Source organism: Zonotrichia leucophrys, chromosome 17 (genome assembly GCF_028769735.1).
Source record: "Zonotrichia leucophrys gambelii isolate GWCS_2022_RI chromosome 17, RI_Zleu_2.0, whole genome shotgun sequence".
Classification (NCBI taxonomy): Eukaryota; Metazoa; Chordata; class Aves; order Passeriformes; family Passerellidae; genus Zonotrichia; species Zonotrichia leucophrys.
Window position 1 is genome coordinate 4,291,502 of NC_088186.1, and position 18,718 is coordinate 4,310,219.

General features: G+C 41.3%; 1 protein-coding gene across 1 annotated transcript in view; it reads left to right on the top strand.

Annotated features, from left to right (window-relative positions):
- Positions 1 to 11,778: 11,778 nt before the first annotated feature.
- The window catches only part of MED27 (mediator complex subunit 27), an 85,698-nt gene continuing 78,758 nt past the window's right edge, over positions 11,779 to 18,718 (top strand). Inside the window, exons 1-2 of the mRNA XM_064727595.1 lie at positions 11,779 to 12,023; positions 14,607 to 14,751. Of these exons, the coding sequence (XP_064583665.1) occupies positions 11,818 to 12,023; positions 14,607 to 14,751 (351 nt within the window). The 5' untranslated portion in view covers positions 11,779 to 11,817. The remainder of the gene's footprint in view (positions 12,024 to 14,606; positions 14,752 to 18,718) is intronic.

The window sequence follows — 18,718 nt, forward strand, 5'->3', positions numbered from 1 at the left end:
ATATATATTAAAAAAAATTAAGGTGTCAAGCATGAATTTTATTACATCTGCAATCAGATGTACTTCCTTCAGTCAGCTCATCTGCAATTAAGTCCAGCTGTTCTCAGTGGAAAGGACTCTTCCAAGGAAATTGCTGTAAAATTTAATGGCAGAATTTTCCTTGGTGCTTTGTTGTAAATATTGTTTTCCTAATAGGCTTGTAAAGGGCTTTGCTTTTTCATTCAATAGGCACAAGATCTGTAATTTTTCAGGCATTAGAAAATGAATAGATCAGTGATAGAGCTCATAAAACTTATACAAAGATTCTCATTGTATAGCAACAGAAAGAGCTTTAATATCTTGAAGAAGAGGAGGTTTTTGAATTTATTTCTTTTTTGCTGTGCATAGTTTTTTATTTACATATGAAGGGCTATTTTGTAACTGACACATCAGGCAGTTTGATCGATATCCTTTATTGGGTTTCTTGTGCCTAGAATTGGGTATGACAGCCAGAGAGGGGCACCAGATTGCAGACTTCAGAGGATGATCCTTCATTTCAATATTGCAGTGTAACATCCCACAAGGACCAAAATATTGCACCACGAACCCACGACACTGCAGTGCTTCCGCTTGCTGTCCCAAAATCCTCTTCAGCCTTTAAGCAAATGACGAATATTACCAACTTTTTTATTTCCTTCCACTGTGTCCAAAGAGCATCTCTTCCCTTTTTACCACTTAGGCAAAGCTTGGATGTGTTTTTCCTCTCTACCAGCAATCTTTCAGCAACATTTCCAATCTGTGTGCTTCTGTCACTTCAGGAGAACAGTGCCTAAAATAAAACAGCGAGATTTGTAATTATTGGCATTATTTTAAGATGTAATGCTGAAGCATTAAATATAACAAAATGAAACTATTTTGAGGGGAAATGTTGAGACATGAATGATAGCAAATGGTGTTACCGTGGATTTATTTTCACCCAACCAAAATCAGACTCCTTCTCTAATGATGAAATATGACCTGGCTCTTGCAGAGAGAGTAATTTGTTAATTTGTTTAACATTGTTCTCTGTGCAGGAAAGCCTTGCAAGAGAAAGAATTCAGAATGGATTTAAAGTGCAGGTTATTTGGGGGGATAAAATGAAGCCACTTGTTATTCTTTAAGACACTGATCATATTCCTTCTCTGGCAACTGTGAATACTGAGGAGAAAAACAACTCGCTCTGGTCAAAAGCTGCATTATCACTGTTACATTGGTTTGCAATGAAAGAGGTGAAATTATCTATCAACAAAACCCTGCTGCTGAGGCAGTGGAAGTCTTTTTACTAGTACAGTTTATTTGAAGAGCAGGAATGAGCTCTACAGTAGGAGAAATATCCTTTTGCTAGTATACCCATACAGCTACCTTGGCAAATGCTCATGGCTTAGAGTCCCATCCCCATGTCTGCAAATAGCAAGAGTTAGCTGGCACAGCTTGGAACAGTTCTCCAAAATAGTGTAGCAGAGAAAGTGACAGAGGAAATATCTGCTGAACATGTATGTTCCTGTGTGCAGGCTCCAGAACAGGCTGATAAACCTGTTCAGAGATGATTAATATCAAAAGGATCTGGATCAGGAAATGACAAGGCAGAGAGGAGGGCAGAGGTCTCTGTAGAAGAATGTTTTTCACAGAAGTGGTTAGAAAAGGAACCTCAGAAGCTCACGATGAACAAGGAAGGTGAGAAAAGCTAGAATGTTGTCAAGCTCATACATGAGGTGCACCTGTATATGTGTTTTATTTGTATAGTTTGCTTGGCTTTGGTTGAGTCTCTGCCTCCAGAACTGAGTCTGTGATTTTCACCTTGCTGTAGCTCCTGCAGCTGCAATGTTTGGGGGTTTTGCTGTTGTCTGAATTATTCTGCTGGATGTCCCCCGCCACAAGGACTAGAACAGCTCTCCATGTTCAAGCCAGTGCTTGTGTCTCCATCTCCTAACCCATGTGGGAAATACCTAAAAATCAGACCCAAAGTCACAGTGGGAACTGTGGATAAATGGCATCAGCAGGATGAGAAAGCTGCAAATAGCACAGAGGCACCATATTCACTCCAGTTCTTTGTATGCCTCTTTTCCAGCTTATATTTAAAACTTACACCTGATGTATAGGAACTTTAAAGGTATCTGTGTCACATTTCAGCCAGTACCTGAAGGAAAGCAAGCCCAAAATCACCTTTTAGCTCCATAACAGAGCAGCTGCTGTAGGAAGCTGGAGATCTGGTTCTGCCTGCTCCCAACAGTAAGTGCCTTTATGGTTTGTGAGCAGTGATCCATCAGGAGGGGCATGACAGCTTCTGGAGAAAGCTTTCTTGGTCTCTGAAGGATTCAAAAATTATTCAGCCATCAAATTCACAGCCTCTGTATCAGCATTTACCGATGTATTTGGCTTAAGTGAAGAAGAGCATATATAGAAGTCTGTCTCTGTTTAAAATAGTAGATAGTCTGGGATCCAGTATTGAACTGTGTGAGAAGATGCAGGTTCTACCTTGCATCTAAATGTTTTGTTATTTTTTTCCCCCTTCAGCTTCACTCTGTACTCAGAAGAGGACCAGAATTAATCTCTGTGTTTTAAGTATAAAAATTGGTCATGGAACTTTGGAGGCTAGAGTGCTCCAAAGCCTCAGGATAATATTTTCCATTCCCTTTGGGCTTCAAAAAGCAGAAAGACTCTTCCCATGATGTGATGGGCATCCTCATGAGAGCACAAGAGAGCATCTTCACCTCATGGGAGGTTTGCTTTAGGGACCTGACTGGCAGTTCCTACTTTTCACAAAACATCTGTCCCTCTGGTACCTGAATTTGATTTGCATCCAATGTCTTGAACCCAGCTCTGGAACACCTTGTAGACTGAGCTGCATGGGGAAATAGCATTTGTGAGCTGTTCCCTTTGTCCATCAGGAAGTGCCATGTGTCTACACACAAGTTATTTTCTGTCTCACCACTTAGAGGGAAGTAATTAAACGGCCTGAGAATGAAAACAAGACTGCTGGGCACCTCTCTTGTCCACTCCTTTTGCATTTCTTGCTGCAGTTCTGAAGCGCCACAGCCAAGTCCCAGTGCACAGCTCAGCCCCACACAGGATCAATAGCAGAAAAGATAAATCTGTTGGAATTGACTACAGGCTGTTCTGTCACTAAGTGACGATGAAAAATGATCGCTACTTGAATACACTGCATTTTTATCTTTAAATCTTTCAATAGAAGCAGTGTCAATAACAGAGCACTAAATAATCTCCAGATAGAAGGAAAATCTTTCTTTTCTTCTTCTTTTTTTTTTTATAAGAGGGAAGATGGATGTCACTTTTTTTGGAGGCCTTAAATACTGAAGTACGGAATTAGATCTGCAAATTCCAGGAAGTGATTGTCTGTTTAGACAAACTATGTCTCATTTTAGGAAAGACTGGTTGGATTCTGCTGGAAAACATTGCTCAATTCCATATCGTCAATGCACCAGGGTAACACTAAGTGGAATATGCAGAAATAAAATAAATAAGGATTTTTTTTTTCATGTTCCTTTGGGGATAATATATCTCTCTGAATTGGATACACCTGCCAGAGATGGCCTTTCTTAGCTTTAAAATATGTCTGACCTTTCCCTGAGCTAACTGGATGCAGTTTACCATATTGGCCCAAGCATAAAGCAAAGTCTTTTTCAGATAATGGCCCTTGGAAACAATCCAGTCTGTTCTGTATCTGCTGCCCATGCCACACATCCCAACCCTGTGGGCACTGTCAGCTGGCACAGAGGTGTGGCAGCGGGCAGGGAATGACAGTGCACAGTCCTGCATGTGGCTTTTGGGTTTGCTGCTCTGAGTGGGGCAGGACCCAAAAGGGCTCACCCTGCCTGAGTGAGGCAGACATCTTTTCATTAAAAATCCTTTCTTAGGATTTTTCTTCTTGAGAAGCTGAGAGGCTTCAAGAACAAAATGTAAGCAACGGTTATCTGCTGCTGTGGAATGCTACAGGTGCATCTGTGATTGGTCTCATGTTGGATGTTTATAATTAATGGCCAATCCCAGCCCAGTTAGCTTGGACTCTCTGTCTGAGACACAAACCTTCATTATTCATTCCTTTCTATCCTTAGCTTAGCTAGCCTTTTGAGATGAAACTTTTCCTTCTATTCTTTTTAGTATAGTTATAATGTAATATATATATCATAAAATAATAAATCAAGCCTTCTGAACATGGAGTCAACATTCTCGTCTCTTCCCTCACCTGAAAACCCCTGTGAACACCGTCACACCTGGGGCTGCTGGAAACTCTGTGGCCCCACTGTGAGGGCATCTGGCCCAGTTCTGTCCTGACTAAAGGAAGATGGGTTTTTGTTTGAAGCCAGTTTGGTTCCACATCATCTGGCGCCTCCACTATCTCCAAGTGTTGATGTCCCTTTCATTATGAGACAGCAAGGAGCACTCTGCTGCCTTTGACATCAAATTGGTTAACTTTTATTTCCCATAACAGCGCCTCAGGGGTTAGAAGCTTCTGGGTAAATCCATTCCAGTGGCAATTTGAGCAGTGTCACTTGGGTTCTGGTAGCATATTGAGTGCTGCAATGACTCAGGGATGCTCTGTGCACTTTTTGGATATGTGTGTTCCACCCAAAACCCCCTCCACAGGCAATGCTCTCTTGGTTGTTGGCTCTGTGAACTGAGCTCTTTTAGATGCCCTGCAAATTCCAGGGTAGGCTTGTGAAGCAGGCAGCAGTGCTGTAGAAGGACTTATTGATTGAAAACTCCCTTTGTATGTTCTCCAAGTTTAGCTCAAGCTGCTTTCCTGAGTAAAGGTCAAGATGAAGTACTGAATTTCTGAAATGCTAAAGTTCTGAATATCCCAGAACTTTGCTTTATTCTGCCTGTTTTGTCTGGATATCTGTTAAAAAGTTTGGCTGTCTGTCCTCTTTGATGGGTTGATGAACAATAGTGAGTGTGGAATAGCTTGAAGTAAATACTGGTCTGTGCAGTTGCTAGAACTGCTTGTCTCATCTGGAAAACAGCAGGTTTCCATGCCCTCATTCAGCCTCAAGCCTACTTGACTATATTTATTTTTGTTGTTGGCCTCCTCTTTTGACAGGTAGAGAAGAAAAAGGGCCTGCAAGAAAAGCAGTAGAGAGTAAAAAACCAGACCTTATTGTTTCAGGATGGTTGGTGCTTTAAGGGGAAATCAGCCAAGTTTCATCTGTTAAAAATCCTGCTGAGATTGATTGGTGTATGGAGAGGTGATTATAAAAGCCAGCAAGTAGCTTAATTAGGATGGAGAGTTATGAGAAGTAGCTTGGCTTTTGTGAGAAGTACTGGAGCAAATGACTGTTGGCAAGTGGCTGGTGGAACAGGGAAAGCTAAGCTCAGGAGTTAGAGGATTTCTGCCTGGCGTGCTGCATTTGTATTTAGAAGGAATAAAGCTGAGGACTGCCAAACACATGCTTGAATCTGGTTCATGTCAGGCCTTATTGTCCTGAGATTACATTCTGCACAAATAATATTTACTAATCAGGGACTTGAGAACTCTCTGAACTTGTCTCAGGGATTTTTACTGTGTCAGGATTTTTAACGAGCCGGAGGAAAAGCAGCCTCGGCTATTCCAGACTGCAGGTGAGAGTTTGCTCCTGGCAAGAAGAAATGTCATATACTGTACCATGAACTTCATCATGTTTACTCTCTTAACAGTGGGTACAGTGCCATCTAAAACTTCCCTGTGCCTGTGCAATGAAGAGCAAGAGCTCCTGGATGTCTCAAGCAGGTTTTGAACGACCATCACGCTCCGAGCTCCCCTCGCCTGCTGCAAAATCCCTCCGCAAGAACCTGGTAAGGAGGAGAATGGAGCATTATGTATTCAACAAATTCTGCTGATGCTGCTAGGCAGTGAGGCTGGAATGATTGTGCCAAATCCTGATCTTTCATGATAATGGAAGCGGAATTTTCCCCTAAGCAAGCCAGTATCAGAGAGAAAACCCAGGGGACGAGAGAGAGAGCATTTGAAAATACGGCCTAGGCATTAAAAAAAACAAACCCAAACAAATAGCCTTTAACTAGTTAAATTACAGAATACACAAATATCCCAGAATTATGTAAAAGCCTGATCCTGCAGTCTCTGAGTGGGGAAAACAATGTTTAACTGACTTTAATACTGCAGAATCATCAGTATAGACAAGAAGAAACAACTGGGTCATTCTGTCTCAGCCACTTGCATATTGCAGAACTACTTGTCTGTTCTTGCTATTATTTCATCCCTGCTAATGTCTTATTTAACCTGCTCAGGATAGTTTTGATTTTGCAAATATGCAGAATAGATTAAATTTTAACGGCATCATTTAAAAATACATAGATTTGTGCAGATTTTTCAAAATGACTGGGATCTGAATGTGTAGGGCAACAGAACACGACTCAAAGCCCAATTTAAAGAAAGAACGTTTTGAGCAGGCATCAACAGATAGACTGAAAAGCAAGGCAAAAGCATAGGGGTTTTTTTTAGATGTTGAGTGGACTAAATGCAATGTGAATTTATCTGCAAACCATCTGTGATTTCTGGTATTTTTTGGTGCCTTCACAGCTCTAATTTTAAGCAGTTCTGTAGCCTTTAAATAATGGTACTTTCTTCCCATTTGGTTTTACAGCAGATTCCCCATTTGATCACCGAATGTTTAAAGAAAAGAAGTAACTGAGTTCTCTGCAGATTGCACACACACAGAATAAAACAGCAGCCTTTTTTTTTTTTTTGCAAGTAAAATTTGACATATTTTGGGACAGAATTCCTCATGCATAAAATAACACCATGGGTTTTGCTGGGTATGGTTTACTTTTTGTATTTTGCTTTACACTTCTCATGTAAATTGGGTGCTGGGATAAGGTGTTAAGTTGACATCTCCAAGGAACCAAGTTCCAGAAGCAGCACAACACAACAGCAGATCTCTTTCAATTTTCTTAAAACTGATGTCAAGAGTACCGGTTTCATCAGGCAAGAGGGATTGGAAGAGTCATAATCCAGCCGGCCCTTGGTGGTTCTGGTGACAAATCTGGATTCTCTGTGTGTCATGGGGACACTCTAAAACCATAAACTGAAAGAAAACACTCTGGATTACTGAATATCCACCTGAAAATCGTAGTTCCTACAGTTACAGAGATCCCCTAAGGGGACAGGGAGGCCTCCAGGTCTGTTTTCCATCCAGCATGATGTGGGAGAAGATCCTTTTGAATGTGAGCCTGGTCCCTGAGAGCATGAAACAATAGGAAGCTAACTCTATCCATCCCACAGGAAATCTGATGATAGCTACATCATTGTCAGCTCGGTTCATTATTTCACTGTTTCTTCTGGCAGGAGTGCTCAGATAAGATTTTTGCTCACTATTGTTGGATATAGTGGGGGATTCTGATTCAGGGAACAATAGGAGAGAAATAGCACTGAAGAGCAAGTCTCCTCCACATCTGAAAATGTCTTGCCATTCCAGCCTTCTCGAAAGGGAGGCAGGACTCATTCCCTTCTCTTGGCAGAAGCCTCAAACATGAGTCGATAACCCCTCAGCTTCTCTTCTGTTTCAATAATGCATCGTGTAGTAAACTCTGTGGCTAACTGAAGACTGAAAACCCGAAAGAAATTAATAGGAATGTAAAAATAGCAAGAACATCTTGCCAATTGCATTATTGAGCATCACAATTATTTGAACAACAACAACAACAAAATCAGTTTATTATATTTATCTGAAGTGCTGTCAAGAATGTAGCAATGAAGTATAAAGAAATGAAGAGGTTCTGGTGATGAATATCAGTCCAGCTTGCCATAGAATAAATATCAGCATTTATCTCTGTCAGAGGAAGATAAAGATAATTTCTTATGTTATAAGTTATTTCAAATATTGAGCCCTATTCGGACGTTTTGTGAGAGATTATCTGCACTTGCTTAGAAACCCAATAGTGGCCATTAATTGTCTCTCCTGACAACAAAATTAATTTCTCTTAAATGAGAATGCATTTCTAATTGGACACTTTCTTCCCTGACAAATTGTTTACAGTACCTCTGCAAGGATTCTGAAGTCATCTCTTTGCTTTGATGTTGCTGATTAATTACAGCCCACGTGGTTCTTAGAAGCTGCAATTTGAGTAACATACTTTGCTGTGAAATCTTCATCTTAATTACACACTCCCCCAGCCAAGCTCCTTCTTGAGAAGGGAGCTGAACTCCTCTTGCTGCATGTGATGCCAGGTTGGATTGTTACTTTTTACCCCTCCCTTCTCTCCAAGTGAGTTCAGAGCTTATGCATGATCCGAGACTGACAGCGCCCAAAATGAAATTCTCTCTTTAGCCACAGAACAGATCCAGACCTGGCAGCTCAGAGCAGCTTTCCCTCTCCCATCTCGGAGTGTCTCTGCTCATGGAGCAGCACTGATGGGGAGAGCTGAGCTGGCTGGAGCATCGCTGTGTTAGCACAGGGGTCTGCCACAGCTAATTAGCCAGGCTGAGACACAGGGTTAATTAGTGTGGGCACGATGCTGCACTAAGGGAGCACCTCTCCACATGACACCGAGTTGTGCCATGTTGATTTACCCCCTATGCTTTAAATGGGATTTTTTTTTTTTTGGTGGGAGATCACCAGGTCCTTGAACTTCTGGTGGTGAGGATAAAAGATACCAGTTCTGCTACTTGCTCGGGTGAAACCTGCCCATATTGAGCCACCCAGGTAATTTTGCAGGAGCCCACTCAACAGCTGTCAGATAATAAGATTTTTGGATGTTCCGAACATCAGCTGGATTCTTGCTTTTATGTTTTATTAATGACTTTAAGGCAAGAAGATTTTTATCAGTACCTTGGAGATATCTTGGTTCCACATATTTTTTCTCCATAATGCCCCCTTACAATGCACCTATAATGAAGATGAAATGAACATACTGCCTTGGCTTGGGCAAGCTGCCAGTTAAGGAATTTTGCTTAAAAGAAACGAGCAACATCGGCACGGCAATGCCCTACAAATGAGCACACAAAATGATGCAGCCTTTTCCTTCTAGATGTGGCAGAACAGGAGGAGGAATAACAAGAGGAAAAGGAGCTCCTGCTCTCTCCTTCAGCCATTATCTGTAGGTGTTGAAGCAGCGCCTGCCTTAACTCCCCACGGAGCCAGTGGAGCTCTGAGTGCTCTGAATTGCCTGTTGTCTGTTCAGGAGGACTTGGCTCCTCATTTATGCAAGAAAAAGCAGATCCCTGGAGCAAAAAATTGTGAATGCCCTCCTTTGAGTTTCTAAGGCAAAGCTATGTGGTGCACTTTGTTCTATAGGGGCAAGTTCCAAATGGTTCCTTATATATTTATGGGTTTGTTTTTAGGCCACTGTTTTGTCGTTTGTTTAAAAATAGTAAAACAACTGTCAAACCTTTTTTGCTGTTCCAGGTAGGATGTGAAATCAGAAGTCCTTGTATTTGGGCACCACAATGACAGGGCTCTTGGAGATAATGAAAATAAATGCAGTATTGACATGTAGGAATATATGTTTTAAAATAGTAACTATTAAATGGAAAAGAATCATCCACTTCCAAGTAATAACACATAAAATAAATTACAGACATCTGCAGTGTGCACTGAGAGTCTGAACTTTGTTGGGAGAAAAAAAATCAAGTCATGCAGGAATGATCTCTCAGCCTGCAAGTATTCCCTAATAACACAATACTTGCTTGATCAATCTATTTTAGTCCAAAGAAAGGAATTTTATGTTTAAAATAACTAGCATTACAGATCCATAAACAGTTTAGGTTGCTGATCTGGCTGAGGTAGTCCTGTCCTTTTTGCCTCTTGCTGCTTTTCTTTGATTCAGTATTTTTTAACACAAAGAACTATTCCTACCTTGTTCCTATTTACTTTACTAAGTGTGCTCAGTCTGTTGCTGATTCTTTGAAGCACACTGCTATGTATTTCCCTGGCTGAGTAGGCTGAACTCCATTGCTTCAGCCTATATTGCTTCCAGGTTTGCTTTACCCCAGTGCTCAGATAGAACAGCATCCCTCAGCTCAAGAGGAACCGCAGCCCTTTCATTTTCTCATTCTTCATGCTAAGTAATAGGGCTTCACTTTCCAATACCTCACATGGTGTTCTGAGAACATTTAATTGATTGGGTACAATTTTCAGAATCCATCACTTGACAGACAGAAAGTGTCACTGAGTGGAGGGCGAAGCTTCGCTTCACTTGGCCACTGACACCTCGGCTGTTCCTTGTTGTATTCATTTCCATTTTACATACAGAAAAAGAAAGATCTCCCATGGCCGAAGAATCTGTGTGGATTTTACTGAATTTAATTAATACCTTTATGAAAGGGGTTGTTATTTACTTTAGATGCTGAGAAAACAAAGGACCCATCCCTGTGCTGCAGTTTACTTTGTGTGGTGTGACTATTGGCCTGTGCAGTGCTTCATTTACTTTAGCTCTATTTATTTTAGCTGCATTCTGAGGGTGAAAAGAGCTGGCAGTGACATGGGAAACACAAGCAGCTCCCACAAAATCAAACCAGTACTATTCAGTGCTGTGAAAGCACTCCTGAAGGACCTGAAGGATATGGAGCTGTGTCAGGGGAGGTTTAGACTGGATTTAGGAAAAGGTTCTTCCCCAGAGGGTGCTGGCACTGCCCAGGGTCCCGAGGGAGTGGGCACGGCCCCAGGGCTGCCAGAGCTCCAGGGTGTTTGGATAACATGGTGGGATTGTTGGAGTGTCCGCGCAAGGCCAGGGGCTGGACTGGATGATCCTTGGGTCCCTTCCAGCTCAGGATATTCTGTGATTCCATGATTCTGTAATTTTGTGATTCCAGGCATCTGGACGTGGCACAGAGCGATGTGGTTTAGGGGTTATGGTAGTAGTACTGGGTGGATGGTTAGATTGATGATTTACAGATTCACAGAATATTCCGAACTGAAAAGGATAGAACTGACAATGATCATCAAGTCCAACTTTGAGGTAAATGACCCACACACGAACCCACAATCTTGGCACTATTAGCATCATGCTCTATCCAAATGAGCTAATCCCATGATTTCACAGGGCTCTTCGAGCCTTGCCAACTTCGTGATTGTTGACCTAAGTGTAAAAAACACCAATCAATTGTTTTTAAAATTTTAAAAGTTTAATAGTAATAAAATGGTTATAAAAATAGTAATACAATTAGAGTAATAATAATTTGCACAATTTGATTTAGGGCAATATGAGACAACAGAAACTAAGAGTTACGGATGTCCAGGTACCTTTTTCTGGGCAGCATAAGCCCGAAAAAGGACCCACGTTAACAGAGGATTAACCCTTAAAAACAACAGCCTGTTGCATATTCATACATCTCATATATGATGCAGAAATTCCATTCAAACCCAGCATTCTGTCTGGTCAGTGTCAACTTCTTCCTCATAATCCTAACGGCGCCGTCCTGCCCAAGCAAGGCGGGAAAAAGTTCATTTCTCCTGATAATGGAGCAATAAATTCTCTTTCTCTGAAAGATTCAGGTGTCCTGTGACTGCTATCTCAGTGCGAGTCCTTTCTTTAGAAAAACAAGTATCCTACATAGCATAGTTTCTATTTTAAAATTTTGTTATAACCTAAAACTATATTTAACACACTACTTAAGAAAATTAATACAGCATTACTTTCTAACACAGCACATATAACATTCACTTTAATATTTGCGAAAAGACAATCATGAAATACACATTTTTCACATAAGCGACTCAGGAAAAGATAAAAGTTTCCAAAAAATCCCTTCGTGGCGATCAACACCCGGCCTCCTCCACATTCGCCGGGACTACATTTCCCAGCGTGCACCGCGGCGGCGCGGCGGGGCCGGCGGCGCCGGCCAAGATGGCGGACGGGGCGCTGAGCCCCGGCGTGAACCTGGAGGCGTTTTCGCAGGCCATCGCCGCCATCCAGGCGCTGCGCTCCAGCGTCACCAGGGTCTTCGACTGCCTCAAGGATGGGATGCGCAACAAGGAGACCCTGGAGGGCCGCGAGAAAGGCTTCGTGGCCGCCTTCCAGGAGAGCCTGCACTCCGTCAGCCGCGACCTGGGGTGAGCAGCGGCCCCGGCGGGGCAGCCCCCGGTGGGCAGGGAGGGGGTCCCGGGCTGTCCTGGCTCCTCTCAGCGCCCGGCGGGGCCGTTCTCACTCCACGGCAAAGTTTTAGGCAAATAAATGCGAAAATGCTTCGGTTTGTTCCCCCCCTAGCACCGTACGCGTTAACCCCTTCGTGGGGTTCTGCTCCCGAGTCTCCAAATGGTTCAATATGCTCATAATATTTACCTGGGTTTTGTTGTCATTTTGTTTTCACGAAGGACATGTCAGTGGGGTTGCACTGACAAGGTGAAGGTGTTCGGCTGCAGGGAGATTTATCTCTATATCTAAGGTTTTTGTTAAAAATTAATACACTTTCTAGGTGCAGTAGCATCTAAGGGGTTCAAGAATGATCGTTTTACTACCAAAACTTGTCAGGCTGGAAAGTTATCCCAGGTAAGTGTAGTTGCTTAGTGCCAGCAGGTGTGTTTTGTGTAAATAGAGACAAACTGCTGAGGCTGAAGACGAGGAGGAAAGTTATGAGCAGAAGAGAGAGGTGGACACACAGTTTCATTCAGCAATTTTGTGTATTTAAATTGAAAACCCCTACACAGACACAGGAACTGAGAACTTTCTGTACACTTAGGGACCAGGTTTAGTGGTGAGCTTGGCAATGTGAGGTTTATGGTTGGACTTAACGATCATAAAGTGTTTTCCAACCTCACTGATTGTCCGTGTTGGTCCCACCACTGGGTTGGGTTTGGTTGATTCTCCTGGGACCATCAGCACTGTCCAGGGAGGTGTCCCCAGGTGTTTAACCACCCCTTCCAAGGACATCTTCTACTTCAGGGTCTTGTGTGCGAGAATTTCTTTCTTGTCAATTACAAGGCCTTGCTGATTTTTAGCTGTGAGAATTTCTTTCTTGTCAATTACAAGGCCTTGCTGATTTGAAAATTTCTTTCTTGTCAATTACAAGGCCTTGCTGATTTGAGAATTTCTTTCTTGTCAATTACAAGGCCTTGCAGATCTTTTAGCTGTGATCATGGCAATGTAGTTTGTTACCAATTTCTCTTCTGTTGGGAAGGGTGGTGGATAACCCTTCTCATGAATGATGCTGTACCCAGCTATAGAAGTAGGTGTTTTATCCCTTTGGTTTTCAGTTTTCAAGGCCTCACAGTTTGCTCCATGGAAGCTGAGCTGTTCCTTTGGTTCTCCTTCTTGCCTCCTTCTTATGGCCTCCTAAAGAGTAATCAGTATAACCCCAGAATCTCATTCACAGACAATAATAAATAACAACTCAGGAGCTGGAATTGCATCCTTGTGGGTCCCTTCCACCCCAGGGTATTCCATGAACTGGCCTGTTCAAGGAGCAAGGGAATTCTCCAAGGTGTGCTGAAGTTAATATTACCAGTGCACTTTTATGTAGTGAAAATATTGACTGGTATCTCTGTTCAGCAAATCCTCAGTTATTATGCCTAGTCACACTTGTTTTATTGTATTCTTCTGTCAAGGGGTATTAAGCAGATTTGCAAGTGTTCACAGCACCAGAGGATTGGAAAGAATGTAGGCCATGAAAACTTCAAGGAATGATGATTAATAAAGGAGAATTTTGTGTTAGTGAAGTCTGGAAGTCTTTTAACTGTCAGTTCCCTGATTGTTGGGAGTTTATTTTTGTAACCTTTCTTAAATGTAAATGGAGATATTTTGGATTTCTCTTTGCAGATGTTTTCATAAGCTGCCTTTTGAGTGCTGCATTTAATTTAGTGTAGCTTCTGAAGTTCAGGCTTGGGTGTAGCACTGGGCAGTCAAAAGGAAAAGCACTTTAGTCATGTCACTTGAAAAACTGCTTTTTATATCTGTGCAAAGTGGCCAGCCTTGCTTCTACAGCTGATTAATGCAAGTTTGAAAAATTGCTTAACTTTTGTTATGATTAAATGTTGTGTTTGACAAATGAGATATGAAGCAATGATAGATCATTTCACAGTGAGGGAGTTTTTCATGGGAAAATGGTGCTTATTATGCTTCATTTGAGTATTTTACACTACAGATATACAAATTGTTCATGCAAATCAGAAGATCCTGAGAACTTGGAAGGCAGATACTTGATTAGAGTAATCACAGCCTTTGCAGGATTGTCTCCAGGCTGAGGACTAATACAAGTTCTTGTGTTTATATGAGGACAATGATAATTTGGAGTTCTCTAATGAAATGATGAGACTTCTGCTTGCTTGGTGGTTAAAAAAATTACTTCTAGTATTGCAGGCAGTGCTGAAATGAGAATTCTGTGGTTTCTGAGGGGCTGCTTTGCTCAGGAGGTGCCCTGGGCTGTGAGCAGGACCTGCCATAGTCTGACTCTTTCCAGGTGGCTTTCAAAGACTCTTGACTTGTTCTTCTTTGGAGAGAAAGTACTGAGCTTAACAACCAACAAACTGCTTCAAATTGTTTGGGTAATAAGAGGGATTATGTTTTAAATCAAATTTGGGACATATTTAAAACTCATTTAGCTACTAAAATAGAATTGGTGCATGCTGCTGTCCGTGGAGGATTGCACATCTGTGATTCCCAGCTCTGACTCTAAAAATTGCCCTTCTGCTTCCTCCCAGGGAACTGGAACGCCTGAGCAACCTCGTTGGGAAGCCCTCAGAGAACCATCCCCTGCACAACAGTGGGCTCCTGAGCCTGGACCCTGTGCAGGACAAAACCCCCCTGTACAGCCAGCTCCTGCAGGCCTACAAATGGTCAAACAAGGTAACAGAGCACACCTGGGTGATTGAGTTGTGAATTCCCATTGCATTGGCCATACAACAGACTTCTGAGTGTTTGGGGCTGCCAAAAGAGCTGAATTTTTTAGACTTGAGGAGCATGATGCATACCTAAATGTACTTTCAAGGATAAAATGTTGTTTTAATTAAGAGGAGACTTTTCTGTGATACCAAGGCGTGCCCTCGATCTCAAAGGGGGTATTAACTCCCAAGCATTTCCACATTTAGCATCTTATGTAGATATAATTTAAAAGTATGGTGTGTCCTTGCATCTGGCAGCAAACACTGCAGTGGGATATTAGAACAGAGAATCAACAGCTTATGTCACCTCCAAACTATTTCTAGGAAAGAGTCCTCTAGGGAAGTTCTCATCATCAGAAATCTTGAAGCTTTTTCCCTACCATTTTCTGCCCGTGGTCTCAAAAGCAGCTTTGTATTCAGCAGCTTTGGCATCCCTCCTGCTTTCATATCATATATATGGCATTGAATTTTAAGTAGTGTAAAAGAAAAAGGCAGATAATATTAATGTAGTCTTTTACATTTAAAATTTTAATTGTTTTTTGCTGAAAGAAGCCTCATTCTCAACAGCATAATTCAGTTTCCTAAACCTGTATGTTGAATATATGTAGCATTTGGATAGGTGTATTTCCTTTTGTACTCTGAACAATCTACTTGTGGGTCAGAAGTACTCCTCACCTAATTTTCTTAACATGGCATTGCAATTCTTGCTGGCCTCTGAGCACTGTTATATTTCAGGTTGTCTGTTCCCATCCTGATTTTTTTGAGCATGCCTATTACTTTTTATAGAAGTATGAAGATGAGTAAGTATTTGAAAGCTTTCTTAAAGTTATGTTTGAAATACTATAAGCTGTTAAGAAATAGAGAAGTTGGATTAATTTCTGTTACAATAATTATTAGTAGTAAGTGTAGTTGGAGTTGTAGCTTTTAATACCTTATGCAAGACAGTAGGAGTAAGCAGGAATAATAAATCTGAAAATATTTAGAGCATTAAAAAACAGTTCCACTTTAAATTATTTATTAAGATACGTGAGCCAGGAAGACTTTGAGAGTGCACAAATACTTTGTAGGCAAATTCTTATTATATATTGAGCCAACCATTCTAATATTATTCAGATTTAAGATAGAATTCTGCAGTAATGTTTGTATGAATACCACAGTAATATTGGTACAGTAATGGGTCAGAATACAAATATCTGTTTTTTAAAATCAGCAGAATTTGGCATTGAGAGAAATTTGGTATGATTGGAAAATGGGGGGACAGAAAAATTTTTAAGTGGGGATTTAGTAATTGAGAAAATATTTCATGTTTGCTTGTATCCCTTGCTGTTAGCAGCTGATTATTGGCACAGAAGAAAGAATAATTAATTTGCTACTTTCAGCAAAAGTAAAAGTAGGAAAACTTATAAACTTGTAAGGCAGTTAAGTCCTCAGGGATTTAATTACTTCTTTAGGTCATTATCAGGGTAAACTCAGGCAGTAATGAAATAGCTTTACAGAGCTGTTCTAATGTAGTTTTTTATTAACTTAGAATGTTATGGAGCTTTGAAGAGCAATTTCTTGTAATCCTGGATTCTGATTTCAGAAAGCTGGAAGTTTCAGTATCCTGTGCACTCATATTCACAATGAAATGTTGCAGGAGAAGAACAGTACCTTTTATTTTAGCTGTGAAACAGAAGTCAGAGACAACAGAGAAAAAAGAAAAACACGGGCTAAGTTGCAGGAAACGTGTTGCCTGTGTGAGGGTGTGAGCTGCTGGCTTTACCACCACAGATCCCTCTGTTCCTGCTTAATTCTTCATTGCTAAATACACTTCTGGAATAAGAGTTATTTCATTACTTCTTCTGGCTGCCTTCGATTCTTATTATGTGTCTCCTGTTTCCAGCTGCTTCTCAGGGATGGTTTCGAAGTGATGGTCTGTCAATACACTTTAGATCTGCCTGCATTTAATTTTTAATTTGTGACCCCTTTGTGGCTTGCCTGCTTGTATTTTTGATGAGCTGAGATAAGGGCATTTTCCTCTGCCTTTGATTGTTCATGCATTACTGATGGCATGAACAGCCCCATGGCTGCCAGGGGAGGAGACTTCTGGGGCTGTGGTGCCATTCCAAAAGAACATTCATGAAATACAAGGAAAATGAGTGCACAGACTGTGCTGCATGTCTCAGTGCATTCTGCTTATTTTTAAGACATGAGGAGACTGTTAAAAGTCACTTTGAGGACAATAATCAGTAAAGTTGGTAATAACTGGGCTACCTATGAGAAGCAAATAAGTATTCAGTATACCAAAGCTCTGTCCTGTGGTTCATGAGGTTCTGGATGTTGAATAGCTGATTCTTTCTGTTTGCAGCTTTGGTTTGATGCTGGGTCCAGCAAATTCCTGATTTTGTTCTGGTCCTGGATGCATGGACAAGTTTTTTGTTTAAGTGGCAGTGCTGGATGGGAAATGGATGTGAAATACCTGATTCTGTTCTGGTCTTGGATGCATGGACGAGTTTTTGGTTTAAGTAGTAGTGCTGGATGTGAAATGGAGTGAAGATCATAGTCACAGACAGAAATGGAAAATGCTGTGTTTAAGATGGGAGTATTGACCCAGGAGATGAGACTAAGCTGGCACTGGCTTGGTTTGTTTACCATGATGAATTCTTGTAGCTGTGCTTGGTTGTGTATTTGGAGAGGACTCTCTTTCAGATGCAAATTTACTGACCCCTTTGGCTGAGGGCAGTAGAGATGAGCTACATTTAATTGTGATTTCACAGCTTCTTGCCCTGAACCTTTTTTAGTGCTCCTGTGGGTCACAGCACTGGTTCCTCCATTTCTAATTGTGAGTTTACCTGCTCCAGGAGTAAGAAGAAGTCCAGTGGGAAGAATGAAAAGTTCCCTTACAGAAGTGTGTTATCTTGGCAGCGTTTGTTATTTATGAGCACCTGCTCTCCTGATATTTACTTACTGTAGTTTATCCAATAGTTTTGCAGATGGTAAAGTTGTCTGTGTAATGGAAGCAGCTGTTTGGGAACACAACAGCTTGTCAAATGCATTAATTGCATACACACACAGCTGTAAAGGAACTTTCCTTTTTCAGGTGTTTAACAGCTCTCACCAAGCTATAACCAAAAAGCACAGGAAGTTTATTTTATTGCAAGTAACAGCTAAGTGGTTTTTCTTCTTTGCTTTAACCTATTTTATGTATCAGTAGAAATCATGGAAGTGATTTACTTTGCTGCCTGTGGGGTACATGGAGACATGGAGTAGCCATGGAACAGTATTTAGGTGTAGTTGATAAATTTTTTTCCCCTCCTCTTCAATTTTATTTAAGAAAAGAAGTTATCTTTATTACAATTGAAGTGCTGTTTCCCAGAAGGATCCATATGTACTCTCTAATGTAATACTGAAGATATAATATTAGATAAGGTAAAAATGAGCTATCATTCTGCAAGGTTAATGCAGAGAGATTATTATGGGTAAGGTAGGATGTGTGTAGATAGCAGTAGTTGTTTTTCTCATGGACTGTCTCTGTTGAGTCATTGCTCTTGAATTCTGGGTTTAGGAGTTATGTACATCTTGGCAGTTGATTTTTTTATTTTGTAATATACTGCTGTGTCTGAGCAGGAGCAATCTGAGCTGACAGCAGCAGCCAGGAGGGCTCCTGGTCAGGGTGTGTGAGCCCTGATGCTGCCTGGAGCAGCCAGAGAGGGTCTGCAGAGGCTCTGCCTTGTCCCTCATTACCAGCTGCCTGCTCCTTGCATTATCTTGGAATTTATCACCACAGAGCAGAAGGCATCAGCTAAGCTTAGATTAAAGGAAGTTTTGAAAGTCACTTTCTACACTGAAATACCAATTGAGTTTTGTTGGTTTTTGTTGTTTTTTTTTTTAAGAGATGTGATTTGTGGTAGATACTGTAAGAACTCTCTTCTCTTGCTCTTCAGGTCACTTTT